Raw genomic sequence first — 18903 nt, forward strand, 5'->3', positions numbered from 1 at the left:
CGCAGGGCGCTGGGCATCGGCGGCGTGAGCGTGCCGCTGGAGGAGAAGGGCCGCGACCCGCAGCTCGTGTCCTACGCCGGCGTGTACGACACGGAGGGGGTGGCGCACACCAAGAGCGGCGAGCGGCAGCCCATCCAGGTCCACATGCAGGTGCGCGGGGCGGGGCGCGGCTGGGGCCCCTGGCCTGCTCCTGCCTGCCCCGGCCCGGCCTGCAGCTGTGCCCACAGAAGGCTGGCACCCGCCGCTCCCCTGGGCACTCTGCCCGATTCAGGGCGGGGAGGGGTGATATCTAGCAGGTCAGCATGGGTGTGTGATATCTGGGGCATGGACGTGTATGTGACATCTAGTGGGTCAACGTGTGTGTGTGTGTGTGTGTGTGAGTGTGAGTGATATCTAGGGGGGTCAGGTAGGGCCAGATTAACACACAGGCAAACTAGGCACGTGCCTAGAGTCCTGACCTGCCCCAGTCCTCCCCTCCAGTGGCCCCGTCTGCCTTCCTGTCCCCACCCCTCTGCCTTGCTGCTTCCTAAAGGCAGCTCTGAGGCCAGCTCCCTGCAGGCAGCAGGGCCAGGATGGGGAGGGGGATCTCAACTGGCCTGGGCCCCATGTGTTTGTTTGCCTAGAGCCCACTAAAGGGTTAATCTGGCTGTGGGGTCAGCCTGTGTGTCTGTGATGTCTAGGGGGTCAACCTCCCCCTCCTTCTGTAGGCTACTGACTGGTTGTACCCTGGAAGGACGAGTCTTGCCAAAGCCTCAGGGCTTTTGGTGATGCAGTAGGAGCTTGGGAATAGGAGCCTGCTCCCAAGCCAGTGCGCAGATGCTAAGCGATCCCTGCTGGCAGTGCTTTCTGTCCCACCCATGTGAAGTGTCTGTCCTGACTCCCATCCTGAGGTGCCTTTGGCTTCCCTGTGGTGCATGCAGGCATTTGGAGAGATAAGTCAGTCTTTGAGAACTAACTGAGGAGCTCCCTCATTTCTGACCATACATAGATGGCTGCATCACCATAATATCTGAGTACCTCATAAACAGGGATGACTCTGCTGTGAGTAGGACAAAATGCACAGCTTCCCTTTCCAGGAAATTCCTGCATTTCCAAATGTATAGTACAGTCACACACATTCTCTGTGTTTACACGCACGTGTGTATGTGTGTGCACGTGTATAGTACTCTGAATTAGAATAAAAAGCCAAAATTTCCCATAAGCTAGTGTCTGAGAGGAATAGGAGAAAATTATTTTGAGGGTCACTCTTACAATAATATTACTCTTATGGTTTTATAGGATGGTTTGGATAGGGATGATCCTGCCTCAGGCAGGGGGTTGGACCAGATGACCTCATAGGGCTAGAAGGAGCCTCCAATCTCTCTGATTCTAGGAAGCTATGAAATAAATAAGCTTTTAACCAAAAAGAATGCTTTGAAACCTTCTGTTCTGGTAATGTCACACTGAGATATTCTCCCTACCCTGCCTGTAACAAAACAGGTGTGTTCCCAGGGAGCTTTCAGCTTTTTTAATAAATGTTCCACTGAAACTTTGCCAGTAAGCTCAGCCCATCAACATTTTATAGACGGGGAGCTGAGGCCCATACAAATTAAGCGTTGGATCCTATTCCACGCTACTAGGTGCCTAAGCACAGTTCTATTCTCCCTCTTCTCGGTCCCTGAAAAAACTGTTAACATGTCTACTACGTAATATGCCACATCTTAAGGAAACATCTTAGCCTCTAGTCTAAGGCAGTGAGGAGAAAGAGGAGGATTTTTTATGTTATTGGTTTTCAGGGACTCAGCACAGTGGAATGGGATCATGCTTTAGGGATGAAATAGGACCTGGCCCTAAGTGACTCCCACAGGAATTTGAGGCAGATTCAGTGCTGAGGCTGTTTAGCACCTTGATCACAAAACCATCCCTCTTCCCCTTCACTAGACTGAAATATATCTTCCCATGTGAATTTTCTATAAAAAAAATATATAAGCATCTCAGCTGTTTTGGAGTCCACATTTTTTACCACCAAAAAACCCCACTAGAATACTAGATCTGGCTATTCAGTGAGTTCTTCTGGTGCCTATAAATATTGCACATGGCTATGTAAAAGATTATTTTGCAAATTCATGCACTCAGAATTTAGAAAATAGGAGGATAATATACTCCTTCATCTATATGCATTATGATAGTGTGATCATCTAATTATAGACTATCACCATCCCCCCACTCCCCCTTCCCCCAGCTTCTCTCCTGGTGTACAAAATGGATGATGTTTGCTTAAGAGTAATTATTCAGTGGTTTTGTTTTCCTCTCCTAAAACATTGTGAGACTCCTTGCCCTAGTTAACACATACGATTCAGATCCCACTCTGAAGACAGATTTATTCATTTCCGCATGGGCTTTTCTGTAGCATTCATTACTGATTCCTTCGGAGTCTTCCACAAATGTTAATTTAGTTTCACAAAAACCACATGATGTTAGGGGGTATTATCCTTCCATCTCAGATGGAAAACTGAGCTACAGAGATTAAAGTCAAAAGTATTCACTAATTTTGGGTGCCCACTTTGAGATCTAGGACATGACTTTTATTGATAAAATTATTTGGCTTTATATAACATGTATAGTATCAAAGCATAGCGCCTATTGGCTTCACTTGCAGCTGTGACTGGATTCCAAGACATGCATAAAATGAGGACCACACAGGCACCAATGACCACTGAAAATCTTGTTATAAGTGGCTTGTCATCACATTACATAGGATCTCTGAGAGAGAGGCAGGGATAGAATCTAATTCTCCAGCACAGCCTTCAACTGGCTTAACTATGATCCCACCCTTTCTTTTTCTATAATTCCATGTTATGCACCTTGCAGCTTCTGCCACAAATTAAAGAGGGCTCCTGCAGACAGTAATTTTTTACTATATAATATCAATTCAAGTCCCATAGCCCTCTATTCTGTATAGAAGCTTAACTCATAACACACTATCCTAATGCACAGGCAGGCCCCCAGCATGGAAGAATTTAGTCTAAATAATTCAAGTTTGCAAAGCTACAAGTACCATAAAACAGGCTACTTATAATGGGTATTCAGCAAACTTCATGATGAGCAGTGCTACCTGCCCCACTTAGTATATAAAGAATTTTATAAGACTATACAATATACATGCTATAATCTATGTGGTAATTCTTGAAACAATTAATAGTGCATTGCTAACCCATAATTATTTTGTAATTGGCCGCTATCACACCAATGCTTCACAATGTGAATAACACACTTGGAAAACTGACAGGAACTATTCCCTGGAGATATCAAGGTGCTAGACACTTCCATTTCAGGCTTTGCCTCAGATTTTCAAAGAAGAGACTCAAATCTGCTAGCAAATGCAGCTAGGGTGAAAATAGCTTTAAAACTTCAGGAAACGTTGAGGTCTCTTGTTCTTATGTCAGGGTGGGTCATGGAAATCTAGCGATACTCACTACCTTTCCTCCCGTTGCACCTAAATGGGGCTCACACCTAGCAGGCAACTCCCAGCTGAAGAACTTTAGATCATATGAGTGCTAGCAAAGTGTCAGGCAGCTGAGTAGGTCTCCAATAAAATTAACTTTTTGTAATGCTTTTAGAATAATAGATTCATGCAAAATTAGGGTTGGAAGGGATGCCAGAAGGTCATCTAGTCCAACCCCCCTACTCAAAGCAGGATCGTGCCCAACTAGATCATCACAGCCAAAGCCTTGTCTAGCCAGGTCTTACATAACTCCTAAGGAACTTCCACCACCTCTCCAAGTAACCTGTTCCAGTGTTTTACTGCCCTCCTACTGAGAAATTTCTTCTTTATAGCTAACCTAAACTTCCCTTGCTGAAACTTGAGACCATTGCTCCTTGTTCTGTCATCTGCCACCACTTACAACAGTCTAGCTCCATCCTCAGCCACCCCTCAGATAGTTGAAGGTTGCTATTAAATCCCCTCTCAGTCTTCTCTTCTCCAAACTAAATAAGGCCAGTTCCCTCAGCCTCTCCTCAGAAGTTTTGTGCTCCAGTCCCCAAAACATTTTTGTCGCCCTTTGCTGGACTCTCTCCAATTTGTCCACACCCTTTGTGTACGGGAGGGCCCAAAACTGAACACAGTACTCCAGACGTGGCCTCACCAGTGCTGAATATTCACCAGGGGAATAATCACTTCCCTTGACCTACTGACAACACACCTACTAATGCAACCCAGTATGCCGTTAGCCTTCTTGGCAACAAGGGCATACTTCTGGCTTATTTTCAGCTTGTTTTCCACTATAAACCCCAGGTCCTTTACTGCAGAGCTGCTGCCCAGCCAGTCAGCCTCCAGCCTGTACCAGTGCATGGGATTGTTCTGTCCTAAGTGCAGGACTTTGCACTTGTCCTTGTTGAACCTCATGAGATTTCTTTTGGCCCAATCCTCCAATTTGTCTGTGTCACTCTGAATCCTAACCCTACCCTCCAGCCTATCTACTTACTCCCCCCAGCTTGGTGTCACAGCTTTTGTATTTACATTGATTCATGAGAGGGGGAAAAAACATCCCATCATGTCATGCACCCTTTTTTGTCATGTAGTTGGGATAAAGGGGGTCTCTTTGAAGTTATAACCAAGTTAAAATGCTTAGCATGAGAAATTAGTTTCATTTCTTAGGAATATACAGTTACTACTTGTACTTGCTCTAGTATGGAAGTGAGTATACTAATGGCTAAGTCTCCTAGCATGCCCAATTTGAAACAGATAGATATTTCCTGATGCTTGACAGAACTGAGCTAACTCAAGCTGAACTGAGCACTTATTCAGTAAATAAAAGTCCTCATGTTTTTTCATGAAGAGTTTATTAAACTTTTTTTTAAGTTCTTCCTAGTGTTAAAGAAAAAAATTGCAATAGAATGTAAACTTTCCCACCACTTGCTCAAATGTAATACAAGACTTAATCACTAGCAATTAATTAAATATTAAATAATGAAGAAGGGAACAGACCTTGTTAATGTTGTGTAGAGTTGAAGATCCCAGCAGCAGTAGACCCCCACAGCTCTCTTTGAGGAAATGTTTCATGGAGGTTTCTGCCTGTGCAGTCCCAGGGGGTTTTGGTGTTTACTATGTATGCCTTTAAAGTTGGGGATAGATCCTCCCTATAAGAGTCCCTTCCATAACAATTCGCATCAGTTGAGGCTTTGGGCGCAGGATGCCAATTTTCTCCTCCTTGTTGTACTTCAGGGTACATTGGAGATCTTCCTGCATTATGTTCTCAGGCTTTGTTTTCTGCTGGAATTTTCATTAATGTGGTAGTCCACACAAATTACACAGCTTTCAGGCCAGGTCAGTACTGGTGTTGTGATGGGCCAGGGAATATCTGCGGACCAGGATTCATATGGTAACAGCCTTTTTATTGGATCAATAGTATAGGTGGTGAGATGTTACACAAGCTTTTGGGCACACATCTCGGGTCTGGGAAAGAAGCAGTTATGCTTAATTACCTGGTAAGAATAAATCTCTTCCCTTTTGAATGGTCTTAGACAATATCTAACTATGTAAAAGAATATCTCACTTGTCCTTTATGTGATCTATAACTGTGTCTATTGAGAGAGAGGTACCTACCTGTGTTAGTCTGAAGTCAGACAGAAGGCAGAGTAGCTATATGTGGTAATGAGATACCCAATCAATTAAATTGTTTATTAGAGTTCTCTATTAACTTAAGCAGTTCTTGACCATTCTTTTTAAACCTTTTATGTTTTTTTTTTTTTATGCTTGTGCTACATAACTTTTTTAAAAATATGCAAATTAAGAACTGTCCTGTGTTAGCAAAGTATGCGCATAAGTTAATTATGGAGGCCTAGGTCTTTAACTAAGGTACTTCGTTATAGTAAAGGTAATGGCTGATACTGTCATTTGCTTGGGTAATTAATTCCTCTTAAATCTTTGGAATAAACAATTATCTCCTTAACTTTGGACTCAGTATTTGCTCATGGAAAAACAAATGCTCAGCATAATGCCTGAATTTTCAAAACATCTTCTCTTTTTGGTAGGATATCAGTCTATGTAATGTGAATATGTAAGATTGTATTTTTTGTAGAAGTTAAAAAGGCAAGCATCTCTTGGTTCCTACGGAAGGCAGGATGGAGTGGCTTCTTAAAGACTAACTGGTCCAGAGAGGCATAAGCTTTGGTAGATGACTTTGGCAGATGCTATGTGCCATAAGTCATATGCTATAGTATCTGATGAAGCAGGTTGTCACCTGTGAAAGCTTATGACTCTCTGAATCAGTTAGTCTTTAAGGTGCCACCAAGTTCTGCTTTCTGCCTGACTTCAGACTATCAGGACTAACTACCTCTCTTGGCCCCTATGGCAAGAGGCATCCAACATGTTCTGCTATAGTCCCCCACAGAACATGAAATGCACTGCTTCTCACAGATTGAAACTGCACAGAACAAAGGGTCTCCATTTTGCTAGCCACAGTATTTTAACCCTGGAGGTGCAGTGTTGCTGTGAGACTTGGAAATCCAGTAGTTTATTTTTTGCACATATGTTAAAATAAGCGTAAAGGCCAAGCTGGCAAAGATGGACTTCTAAATGCTGGTTATTGTATTGAGATACCAGCCTTGAAGTTACAAGATTCAAAAGGGCTAAGCAGGTACTCGGCATCTATCAGGATTTGGTTTTCAAAACCAAGTCCTTCAAATGCAGGCACCTAATATTTAATATTAGAATCTAAACATGGATTCCATTGCTAAAGGTATGTAGAGATTAATAGATATAGCATTAGGCATTCAAGTTTGCAAATTGTGTAGCCAGCACCTGTCTGCTTTCCTAAGTAGCATACCAGAACCTAACTTTACTTTGGTTTAAAACATTATACACTTTGTATATAACTAGTCCCCTCATAGTTTTCCTCAGGTTGTGGTTACCTTTTCTCCTTTACCTTTCCTATGAAAGGTAGTGGTCTGACAGTCTAGAAATCAGGATACTGCATAAAGTATAAAAGCTAAGGCCTCACTGAAGATAATTGGCTTCACCTAAGTAAGAAGTGTATGATTCAGCTTTCATAGATGCACTAGTCTTAACAAAGGAGTTTTAATGTTCAGAAGAAAGTTAGCTCATGGTAATTTATCAGCCAAGATAATTTATTGTTAAAAAACATAATGATGTTTCCTGTGTGCTGTGCCCTACTTATCAGACAAGCTGTTACTAATACTCTTGGTTTAAATCAGTAGTCGCTGAAATTGCTGTAACAGGATGAGGCCTAAGTCTTTACATCAGTGATTTTAATTCTTCATCTGGATTACATAATCTCTTAAATTATGCCTAGTACCTAGGAAACATCTGAGCATTTTTCCAGATCTCTGTATGCATGTAAGGTACTTGACCTAGCTGTGTCTGAGTCTAGCTCTGGTGCAGGCAATTATTTTGGCTGGAGGGCGGCTCAGTGAGTTTTGGAGAGCTGTTGTGGGCTGCAAGGGTAGCCCCATCCCTTGACTGGTGCCTCACCCCGGTCACCATCTTGAGACTGAAAGTCCTGCCCCCTAAATCCTGACCTTTGCCACCAGAAGTCCCTCCCCTCACCTTGTGAGGGGGTTTGCTGTCTTGGAACTAGAAAAAACCCACCAGATTATATACTAAAAATCAAACATCCACAATAACATGTTTTAATTTTATTTTAAAAAAATATTTATGTCCTGATCTGTGTGTGTTTGCATTGTGTATACAGAAGTGATTACAAAATAGCTCAAAATGAAGTCTTACTTTTATATTGCAGGGCCTGTTGGGGGGCATGGGGCTCATGGGAGGCTATAGGTGTGTGTGTGGATGCAAGGGGTTTGTGTGGGGGTGTGGGTATGGGGTTTGTGGGGTGTGTGGAGGAGGTGGGTGGCTGGCTGCCTGGGGGGGGGTGCGTGTGGGAGAATGGGTGCATGTGGTGGGGGGGTGTGCACAGCAGTGAGTGGGGCTCCCCCCAGAGGCACGGGTGTGTATGGTGTGGGTGCATGTGGGGAGGAGTGTGTGGGGGAGGGTGTGGGTGGGTGCAGTGTTTGTAGGGTGCATGATTGTATGTGGGAGAGGGTGGGGTTTGTGGGGGAGGGTTTGTAGATATGGTGGGGTGTGCACGGGAGCCCCCTCTTGCCTGCCCCCTGAGCCAGTCAACACCCATCCCCACCCCACAAAAGCCTGGAGCCTGCATGCCTTGCACTGCTTCCCCAACACCCCGCCCTGCCCTGTGCCTACTCCAGACTGACCTTGGCAAGAGTAGACCAGCTGGAACCTGTGCCACATCCCAGACCTCAGCCCATCTCACACCTGCTATGCACTACTCGCTCATGGTGCGTCCTGCTGCCCCCTGGGTATGCAGTGGAGCTGGGGCAGCTCCACAGCTAGACTGCCTTTCTAGGCAGACCAGCCAGTGGCAGCTTCTTCCATCTGCCACCAGGAGCCCACACCTGGACTGCCCTGCAGCTGCTCTGCACTGCCACTGCTGCTCCACACGGCAGCCTGGAGATGGCAGTAACAGCAGCAGAGACGCAGGGCAGCCCAGGCTTGGGCTCTGGGCAGCTGGAGCAGGAAGCACCAGGCAGTGACGAGGGGAAGGGCTGCTTTCCCCCTGCGCTAAGCAACAGTTTCTGCCCAACAGGCACTGCTACTACCACTGTTTAGTGTAATTGGGAAAGTCTAGGTCGAGGCTGTGGCACAGGTCCCCACTGGTACCACAGGGCTGGGGCCATCAGCAGCAGCAGATGAAAGAAGCTGCTACCACTTGGTCTGCCTAGAAAGGCAACTGACCTGTAGAGCCACCGCAGCATGCCCAGGGGTGGCAGGATGTGCCCCAGCTGGATAGTGCCTGGCTCAGGCAGAACCAAAGGACCCACCACAAGCTGGACTGGGCTCCTCTATGGGCCAGATCCAGCCCACAGGCTGTATTTTGTCCACCCCTGATCTAGCTCTACCCTCTGGAGGACATGAAAATAGCTGGTTCCACAGTATAATATTCTCTGATTGTTTTCTGTGATTTCCTGTAATGACTGGGCTTTTCTTTTAAGGCTATGGCAAAACTAAAGCCTGATTTTTATAAATAAATAGATAAATAACCTTTGGCATGCAGAACCTTCCACTGCAGTCACCGTTTAGTTTAAATTACCAGGGCACTGGGAGCAGGTGCTTTTTCAGGTGCCACTTAGATACCAAAAGCCCCCTATGTGCAACTGTGGAAAACTAGTAGTAATTCCTCAACTACAGACACAGAAGCTTCTGCTTCTGACTGGGTCAGAGGGGCTGGAAAGGCATGTTGACTTACCAGCAGTGATGATCAAAGATCAGCTCCTGAGCCCATGACTGGAATAAAAATAATCAAATGGAAAAGTAACTGAAAATGAGCAATGGAAACATTTAAAGAGGAACAGTGCTAAAAAGAATAATAAAATTTATTCCATTTTACTTGCACTGACTTGGTAATGGAGAGTCTCCCAGTAATGGAACATGCAGCAGTGTGTGGTTATGATGACTAAAGCTAATGCATGGAAGTCATCATACCTACACTTTGAAGACAGCATCTGAGATCTTGATTTCATTTGCACTGGTGAAAATCTATAGTATCACTGTTGAAGTTGGGCAGTTATTCTAACTTTACACTAGGCCAGCAGTTAGCAACCTTTTCAGGTTATGACCTGGAATGACCCAGCTCAGGTCAGAGGCAGGTGATCGGGTGTACTGTAGGACCTGGCCACTGCTGCTTTACCCTATGGTGATATGAGGAGAGCTCCTGCAGCCATTGCTTCACCCTGTGGCACCAAGGGGAGAGGTCTCACAGCCACTGCTTCTCCCCATGGAGGCAGAGGGACAGCGCCTACCACTGAAACCCCCACATCACCAAAAACTACCAAAGCCACCCATGTCTGCAGGCCAGATCTTGCCCATGGGCCATATGTTGCTGACCTGTACCAGGTCAGCTGAATCAAAGCCTAGCTTTGTCTTGCTTATTCAAATGTTTTTTCAGTTGTTACACTGGAGTCTTGCAATTAATCTGAAAGCATAGGCTTTCTCATGCAATAAATAGATGCTCCACTTCCATTACTGTAGCTCCAGTTCCATCTTTTTCTATATAACATTTTCATTGTAGCTTCAGTTCAGAAAAATGTCGAATGCAAAAAACTCAGAACTTCTAGGCCCTCTTCCCCATCCTAGAATGTAAAGAGCCACTAGTAAATACTTAGAGACAAGTGATGGGTGCTAGGAAACAGCTTAATTATTTCATAACTCGGTAACACATTACAATTAGCAGTGATTATAGGAATATGCAAAAGGGAGCATCTCTCATTTTAGGCTGGTGCTAATGTAAAGTAGAATCTGAGTGAAGTGCAGCAAACAATATGGGGGCATCTTGACTCAATCTACAGACTGAACTACACTGTAAAGAAAAAAAAGGGTAAGTGAAGATCTCAAAGCAGATACAGGCTAGACAAAAGAATTGTCAAGTGGATACCTAAATGATTGGATCACATGCCCAGAGTATTTATCAATGCCTCAATGTCCAGTTGGGAGGGGATATCAAGTGGGGTTATCCAAGGAGCTGTCCTGAGTACAGCAATAGTATTACTAGGAGCAGGCAAAAGGGGTGCCCGCCCCAGGCATCACGTTACACAGGGCACCAAAATTGCCCCCCCAGACCCTCAGAATCTGCGCCTTGGAACAGTTCCTGGCTGTTGTTGCATTAGGAGCAACAGAGCTGGGGTGGCCAAAGTATGCACATCAGTAGCAGCTCAGCCAGACTGTTTAGGGAATTTAGGAAATTCCCAGTATAGGTAAGCCTGAATCCCCCCCACTCTCGGACCCCTGCCCCATGCACTTCCCTTTCTTGGCTCTTGGAACCACTGGCCCTGCCTCTCCTTCCCTGTTCTACTGCAGTATTTGCCCTGAGTACCAGCTCAGCTTGCTACTTGTTTAATATCTTCATTAATGATTTGGAAAGTAGGACTGAATGCAAACTTAGTAAATTTTCATATGGTACTAAGCTGGATGGAGTTGCAGACACTCTGGAGGGTAACATTAGGATTCAGAATTACTTTGATAGGCTGGGGAATGGCCCAGAATTAATTTAATATAAGTTAGTATAGGTAAGTGCACGTAGGACAGAACAATCACATGCCTAAATACAAATTGGGGGATGACTGGCTAGGCTGCAGTATAGCTGAAACGGTCCTGGACTTTATAGTGGAACAAAAGCTGATTTGGAGCCAGCAGTGCACTCTTGTTGCAAAACAAGCCAACAGCACACTGTGTTGTATTAACAGGAGGTTTGTTTGAAAATCAAGGTAAATGATTCTCCCACCCAGTTTAGCACTGGTACAGCCTCACTTGGACTCCTGTGTTCAGTTTTAGGACAAATTAGAGTTCAGAAAGCAGCAAAAATATCAGGGGTCTAGAAAATATGGTTCATGAAAAACAGTGAAGAACTGGGATTACTTAGTTTGGAGAAGAAAAGATTGAGAGGGGATTTGATAACAGTTTTGAAATGCATGAAGAATGGTTGTACAGAAGATGGTGTCTGTGGCTATAGGAGGCAGGACAAGAAGTAATGGTCTTAAATTGCACCAAGAGAAATTTAGATTGGCTATCAGAAAGAACCTCCAACTCTGAAAGTAGTTAAGCATTGGAGTAGGCTACCCAGAGAGCTGGTAGAATCTCCACCTTTGGAAATTCACAGTAACAGATTAGACAAATATTTGTTTAGACAAGAATGATCCTGTCGAGCAGAGAGTTGGACTGAATCACCTACTAACATCCCTCCAGCCCTATTTTTTCTATGATTTTAAAGCAAAAAAAAGAAACTTGCTCCAGCTTTGGGGTATGGAGTACAGTGCCTTAGTAACATGCTGAAGTAGCATCCTAAAAGAAACATAGCACATGGCACAGCATGTCTCAAATGTTAACATGCATATGTCATGTATTCTCTAATATGGCATGATCATCCACCTGAAGAACCACTTGGGGCCATCATGTCACCAAGTGTTGCAGGATTCTCCAGGAGAGGGTTATGGGACTGATTATCCACTGCCTTCTCTTACATATGCAGAGAGTGTGTATAAAATACTTGATCAAAATGGCAGCATTTTTATTCAGTTTGCAGAGGTATAAATGGAGAGGAGAGAATCAGGTCCTGTATATCCTAAAAATTGCACCTAGGCATAAGGGACTGCCTGAATGGTATAATGGAGCCTTGAAAAAGCTTTTGATTTTTGCTATTGTGAGAATAATAACCATTATGCTAGTGGGTTCTATTTGCAATGTAGTTAGACTGCGTTGCATTAAGAAAATGGAACGGAGCCACTTGAGCGGTTTAGCAGATCTATTCTTTCTTCACAGTTCACTGACATTGGTACTTTTGAGACAGTCTGGCAAGTCAAGTTCTACAACTACCACAAACGGGATCACTGCCAGTGGGGAAACAGCTTTGGTAGCATTGAGTATGAATGCAAACCGAATGAGACACGAAGTCTTATGTGGATCAACAAAGAGATCTTCCATTGAAGATGGATGAACCTGACACTGCTGGACAATCTCTTTTAAAAAAAAAGTCTACCTTTTAAACCAGCAAAAAGGCCTTAGCAAAGGCACACCGTAAAGTTGTTCTGTCCCACATGGTACCAATAACATGTTATACATCCAGTGGGTGCCATTAAAACATTGCCATTAGTAGTATATTTTTATTATGGCATCTGCAGCATTCTTCATCTGTAGAACTGAGAATATTGCTGGTCACTTGGTAAAGAAATGTGTAAGGTTGTCAAGATTTGGGTTATACCCACTCTGCAGCTCCTCTAGATGTAATAACCTTTGTGAAATCCTTTGTTTCGTTGCTTGAGATTTTGACACATCATATTGGTGATTATTTCTGTATTTATGTTTGTGTTCCCAAATCAACATGCTCCATTGTAAAGTTTGTCTTCACTTCATCACAGTAGATGGCAAAAGTGCAATTGATGGATATTTGTATGTTTAGTGAAATGGCAGCTACTATGCTGCTAAAGTTGTATTTTCATATCAGGAGATTTGGAGACTTATCAACTTTCCTTCTTTTGGGTGTGGTAAGATGTATTGTGACAGACTTTCCTATTTTGTGAGATTTGTCACCACTTTACTTTGCTACATTTCCCAGTCTCTCAAATGATTTTTAAAAAATACAATAGAAATAATGAAACGCATTACCCTAAAAACATATGGAAAAGCAATAAATCTGTGGTCTTAAAGGTAAATTAATTTCTATCAATGATAGGTATATCTCTCTGGATATCATATACAATACTCTAACTGTGACCACTACACATTTTGCTGATTTTGTTCATTTCTTAAATCAGCAGTTCAAGTGCTAATCTGGTTTTCTTAAAAAGGCTTTCTGCTGTGACCAGTAAAATCTTTCCAAATTGATGAACTTTTTAAGCATCGCAAATGTATTGTACCAAAACCTACAAACTTTCACACTGACCAAAAGTGCTCATCTCTATGAGGATAAAGCCCAAATCCTGCATGTGCTTACACATGTGATTTCAACAGAACTTTTCTTGTAATTAAAGATCAGCATGTTCATAAGTATCTGCAGGATCATGACTTAAGGTGCTATGTAAACACTGTTTACACCTTTGAAGCAAAAGAAAAAGTACACTTTGATCTCTCTTTCATTAGCATGAGTTACTATTATGCTGTCCCACCTCCAAACTCTGCTGAATTAAGTTGTCAAGTTTTTGCATATCAGTTGTTCTCATATTCCTTTGTGAATAATTTGTAAATTGTGTCTGTAAATTGTAACCACTTTTGACCTTTGTAATAAAGGACTTAATAATCTCTCTGAGTGTGCCTTATCACACTAAACATGAAAAAATGCAGTCACTTTCAAAAGTGACTGGTGATTTGGGGCACACAACTGGAAATTTATTGTAAAGAACCTGGGCCTGCTTTTGAAGAAACAGTATTCAGTACTGTCTGAAAATCAGACCCTCCTCAAGGTGGCACAAGTTAGCTATCCATAATCACTAGGCATACAATATTTTTACTGCGTGTCAGAAAGTGGTAAAACAACTACAATACTACATTACTGGAGCTCTTTCCATTTCTTTTAAGCTACTCCTCTGAACTCCTACTTTGTGACATGGTTTCATGAATTAGTGACAAAAGAATTTACTGTGGAACCCATTGCCCTGAGTTTGTGCACCAAAATCTAAGTGGTAATTTTTTTTTTAATTAAAATTTCCAAGTCCGCTAGGCTGTGCAAAAATGCCTAAAATCTACCGCTTGAGTGTTATCTTCCTGAGTGAGCAGAGTTAAAACTAACTTCATTGATACTTGGGGTATATACAGACATTCAGGGAGGTTATGGGGAAATTAGATTGTGCTAAAAATGGCCACCTGACCTAACTTAGTTTGCCCAGATGTGGACCCTGCACTTAGATCCTTAGTTATGTTGATCTAAGTGGGAACAATAAGGCAATTCAAGACAGATCAGTCTGAAAATGGCCAACCTGATCTAAGTTAACTATACCTCAAAGATAGTGTAACTTGGATCAGGTTAGGCACGATTGATCTACCTGAACCTCTGTACAGTTCCCAGTGCAGCCCTGGGGAAAGCCCATCTAATGACCCCAATCTCCGGTACCCAGCCCAGCCCCAGTGCTGTGTGTTCCCCATCCCCACCCCCATCCCGGCACTGGGCTATTTCTAGTTCCCCCAGTTCCTCACGCCACCCCCAGATGGACAACTCACCCCCCATGACCACCCAGCCCAGCCCACCAAACTACAGCAAGCCTGCAAGCTACTCCTGATGCTGGTTTTACTGGCATTCACTTATGCTGGGAACTGACTCAACTAAGTCAGTGTGGGGGAAAAGGCAGGTGGGATATGGGGGTTGGTTCACTGAGGGGTTCATCTAGTGGTGGGAGTGTCGGGACACTAAAAATAGCCCATTCCTGGAGGGTGGGGGAGAAAGACCCTACCCCCTAAGCTCCCCCCCACTCCTGCCGACTGTGTGAGCACCCCTGATCCTGGCATACCCTCCTGGACCTCACCAACCCCCCTGAACCACCTGTAGACCCTGCTAGCCCCACCAATTCCTCCTGTGGAGCCTGCCTGTGCCCCTGTGGACCCCACTTCCCCCCCATCATGATCCCTCTCATAGACTCTGCCTGCAACCTAATCCCACCTCTTGACCCCACAATCCCCCTTGTGGATGCCACCTGCCCCCAGTCTTTCCCATGGACTCCACTTGCCCCCCCAGCCATCCCCCTCCCAGAGCCTGCTTGCCCCCCCGATCTGCCCAAATTCTGCCCCACTGCCTCCCCTTATCCTGTCTTATCTCAGACCAGGTGACCATAACTTGTTCTAACCCCCTCCCAACCTCCCCAAGTGTCTGTACATAGCCTTGAGGACTGACCTTTATCTTCAATGGTTTAACTAATAAACAGCCAGTTTAGGTGACAAAATGTCACTCTCAATGTTTCAACAGAAATCTCCTGTAATTGCTTACCATGGTCCTCTAAATATCCAGTCTCCCAAAGCCTTAACTGGCTTTAGTGTACTAGAAACTAGACTTGTGAATTTAACATTAAATAAAGCCGAAATACAAGTTAATAGAGAAGCTACTGACTTGGCAGACTCAAATATTAATACACACTATAAAAGTTTCTATTCTGAGATGATATGGAGTTCTCAGCTGGTCATGTCTCAGGACCACAGAATCCAGGGCCTGTCAAGGCATTAGTTCAAGTGTGCTGCAGATAACAGGGAAAGTTATCCTTAGATACCTGGAAGACCTCCTTTCCCAGGGCAGAACATAAGTTGCATTTTTCCTGGCAAAAAAGCAGCTACAATATGTGTTGTTCAACACCAGGCTGGCTGCTCCAAGGGATATTCAGCTACAGTGCAAACGGCTAGTTTGTCTTGCAAGCAGAAGGCGCATAGTGGTAGTACAGCTAAATCAAAGAATCAACTCACCTCTGTTCTCTCACCACCTCCCGTGAGTACTCACACTCCCTAGAATCAGAGAAAATTGGGGTTGAAAGGGACCTCAGGAGGTCATCTAGTCCAACCCCCTGCTCAAAGCAGGACCAGCCTCAACCACAGCATGCCAGCCAGGGCTTTGTTTACCTGGGTCTTAAAAACCTCCAAGGATGGAGATTCTACCACCTCTCTGGGTAACCTGTTCCAGTACTTCACTACCCTCCTAGGGAGAAAGTTGTTCCTAATATCCAACCTAAAACTCCCTTGGTGCAACCTAAAACAATTGCTTACTTGTTCTGTCATCTGTCACTACTGAGAACAGTCTAATTCTCTTTGGAACCACTCATAAAGTAGTTAAAGACTGCTATCAAATCCCTCCTTGGTCTTATCTTCAGCAGACTAAATAAACCCAGTTCCCTCAGCCTCTCCTCATAAGTCATGTGCCCCAGCCCCCTGAACCATTGCCATTGTCCTGTACTGGATTCTCTCCAACTTGTCCACATCCATTCTGGGGTAGCAGGCAGGTCGTAGGGGGAGGCAAAACTGGGCACAATACTCCAGATGTGGCCTCACCAGAGCGGAAGAGAGCAGAATCATTACTTCCCTCAATCTGCTGGCAATGTTCCTACTAATGCAGCCCAGTAGGGTGTTAGCCTTCCTGGCAACAAGGCCACATTGCTGGCTCATATACATCCTATTGTCCACTGTAACCCCAGGTCCTTTTCTGCAGATCTGCTGCTTAGCCAGTCAGTCCCCAGGCTGCAGCACTGCATGGGGTTCTTCTCTCCTAAGTGCAGGACTTTGCACTTGTCCTTGTTGAACCTCATGAGATTTCTTTTGGCCCAATCCTCCAATTTATCTAGGTCACTCTAAATCCTAGCCCTTCCCTCCAGCATATCTGCTGTATCATCCAGTTTGGTGTTATCTGTGAACTCCCCACCAGGGACAGCGGGAAGCTGCATGGCTAGGCCGGTGGCACCAGGGCCAGTGTCTGTGCTCACAGGGGTGGGGCAGCTGGGAGACACTGCAAGTTTGGGAGGGGCAGGGAGCTGTGGGTCAGGAGTGAGGGGCAACAGAATGGGCAGGGCCAGGGCATCAACATATCACTGCCCCCTGACACTGTCATATGCTTCATCTTCTGCCCACATGACATATGTCCTCTTTTTTGGAACTGGAAATATGGTAACTCTAGCCAACTCCCTCAGTGCCCTCAGATGGATTGCATCTGGCCCCAGGGTCTTGTACACATCCAGCTTTTCTAAATAGTCTCTAATCTGTCCTTTCACCATTGTTAGCTGCTCACCTTCTCACCAAACTGTTCTGTCAGATGCAGAAGTCTGGGAGAGGACCCTGCCTGTCAAGACCAAAGTAAAAAAAGGCATTGAATACATCAGCTTTTTCCTTATCATCTGTCACTAGGTGGCCTCCCCAATTAAGTAAGGGATCTGCACTTTCCCTGACCTTCATATTGCTAACATACTTGTAGACACCTTTCTTGTTAGCCTTGCCAGCTGCAACTCCAGTTGCGCTTTGGCCTGCCTGACTTCATCCCTCCATGCCTGAGCAGTATTCTTATATTCCTCCCAAGTTGTTTGTTCAAGTTTCCACTTCTTGTAAGCTTCCTTTTTGTGTTTAAGCTCACCAAAGAAATTTCTGCTAAGCTGGTTATTTGCCACATTTACTATTCTTCCTGCACAACTGGATGGTTTGTTCCTCCACTCTCAGTAAGGTTTCTTTAAAATACAACCAGCCGTCTTGGACTCCTTTCCCCCACAGACTGGCCTCCTGGGGATCCTGCCCTAAGGGAGTCAAATTCTGCTTTTATGAAGTCCAAGATCCATACTCTGCTGCTCTGCTTTCTTCCTTTTGTCAGGATCCTGAATTCAATCATTTTACGGCAGGGGTGGGCAAAATATGGCCCACGGGCCAGATCCAACCCACCAGCCCATTCTACCTGGCCCACGGGGCCCCTAGAAAAATTTTTAAAATTAATATTTATTTGCCAAAATAAATATTTATTTGTCAAAAGTGACAAGAACCAGGGGCAGTAGGTTCTTGGAAAGCCACGGCAGGTACCTGGAAGAGCAGGGCCCATCCTGCCCTACAGCCCCCCAGCCAGAGGGACCATGAGGGTGTTCCTGCTTGTGCCAGTGTAGGAAATTCAGGTAAGAGGGGGTTCGGGCTGCATACACTAGTCCCCCACCTGGCTACGGGGCTAAGGTGGGAGGCTGGGAACGAGGGGGCATGTGGGAACCAGCGCTGGTAGGGCCCAGAGTGGAGTGGCTCCCCTCTCTCCCTCCTGGGACAGCCCAGCCTGACTCCATAAAGCCCAGCTAGCTGTGCCCTTGGTTTCTGCCACCCTGCTCTGGGACCTGTCAGCACTGGCCCCAGGGCACCGCCTGGCTGTCACTGGCTCCCAACCCCCTGTCCATCCCTGGGGGCAGCATGGGGGGTGCCTGGGGAGGCTTGGGGCAGCACGAGCTGGTTCCCAGGGTGTGGGGAGGCGGCGTGGAACTTGCATCCTGTGTCTGAGGCTTGGGGTGGCAATGGCCTGGCTGCTCCCCACACAGGCTGTCCTTGGTGGGAGGCAGCCAGGCCTTTGATGCCCCAAGCCTCTGGTGCGCAATGCAAGTTCTGCGTAACCTCCCTGGGCTTCCCACATCCCAGGCCATGTCCTCACCAGCTTGTGCCACCCCCACCAGCTCTGGGAGTGCCTTGCACTGCTGACAGGCCCTTCCCCAGCAGCCCTGGCTTCCTGGCAGCCCAAACGTGGCCATGAGGCTTTGGGTAGCAAGGGCCTGACCTTATAACCCTTCCTGAAAACGCCACAGCCACACCTTCCTCCAGTCACAATCACACATCCCACAAATACGACACACCCACACATCCACAGCTCCCCACAAGCCCCACATACACCCACCCACCCATACCCCCTGACAACCCTGCAC

At 45.3% G+C, this 18903-nt stretch overlaps 1 protein-coding gene across 1 annotated transcript; it reads left to right on the plus strand.

Annotated features, from left to right (window-relative positions):
- CNRIP1 (cannabinoid receptor interacting protein 1) lies at positions 1–13809 on the plus strand (the record flags this gene model as incomplete). Its single annotated transcript, XM_019548557.1, has 2 exons — positions 1–150; positions 12332–13809. Coding segments are annotated over 2 exons (315 nt in total), but the record flags the coding sequence as incomplete, so codon positions are not given.
- Positions 13810–18903: the final 5094 nt, after the last annotated feature.

This window comes from Crocodylus porosus, unplaced genomic scaffold, assembly GCF_001723895.1.
Source record: "Crocodylus porosus isolate Cpor-Errol unplaced genomic scaffold, CroPor_comp1, whole genome shotgun sequence".
Classification (NCBI taxonomy): Eukaryota; Metazoa; Chordata; order Crocodylia; family Crocodylidae; genus Crocodylus; species Crocodylus porosus.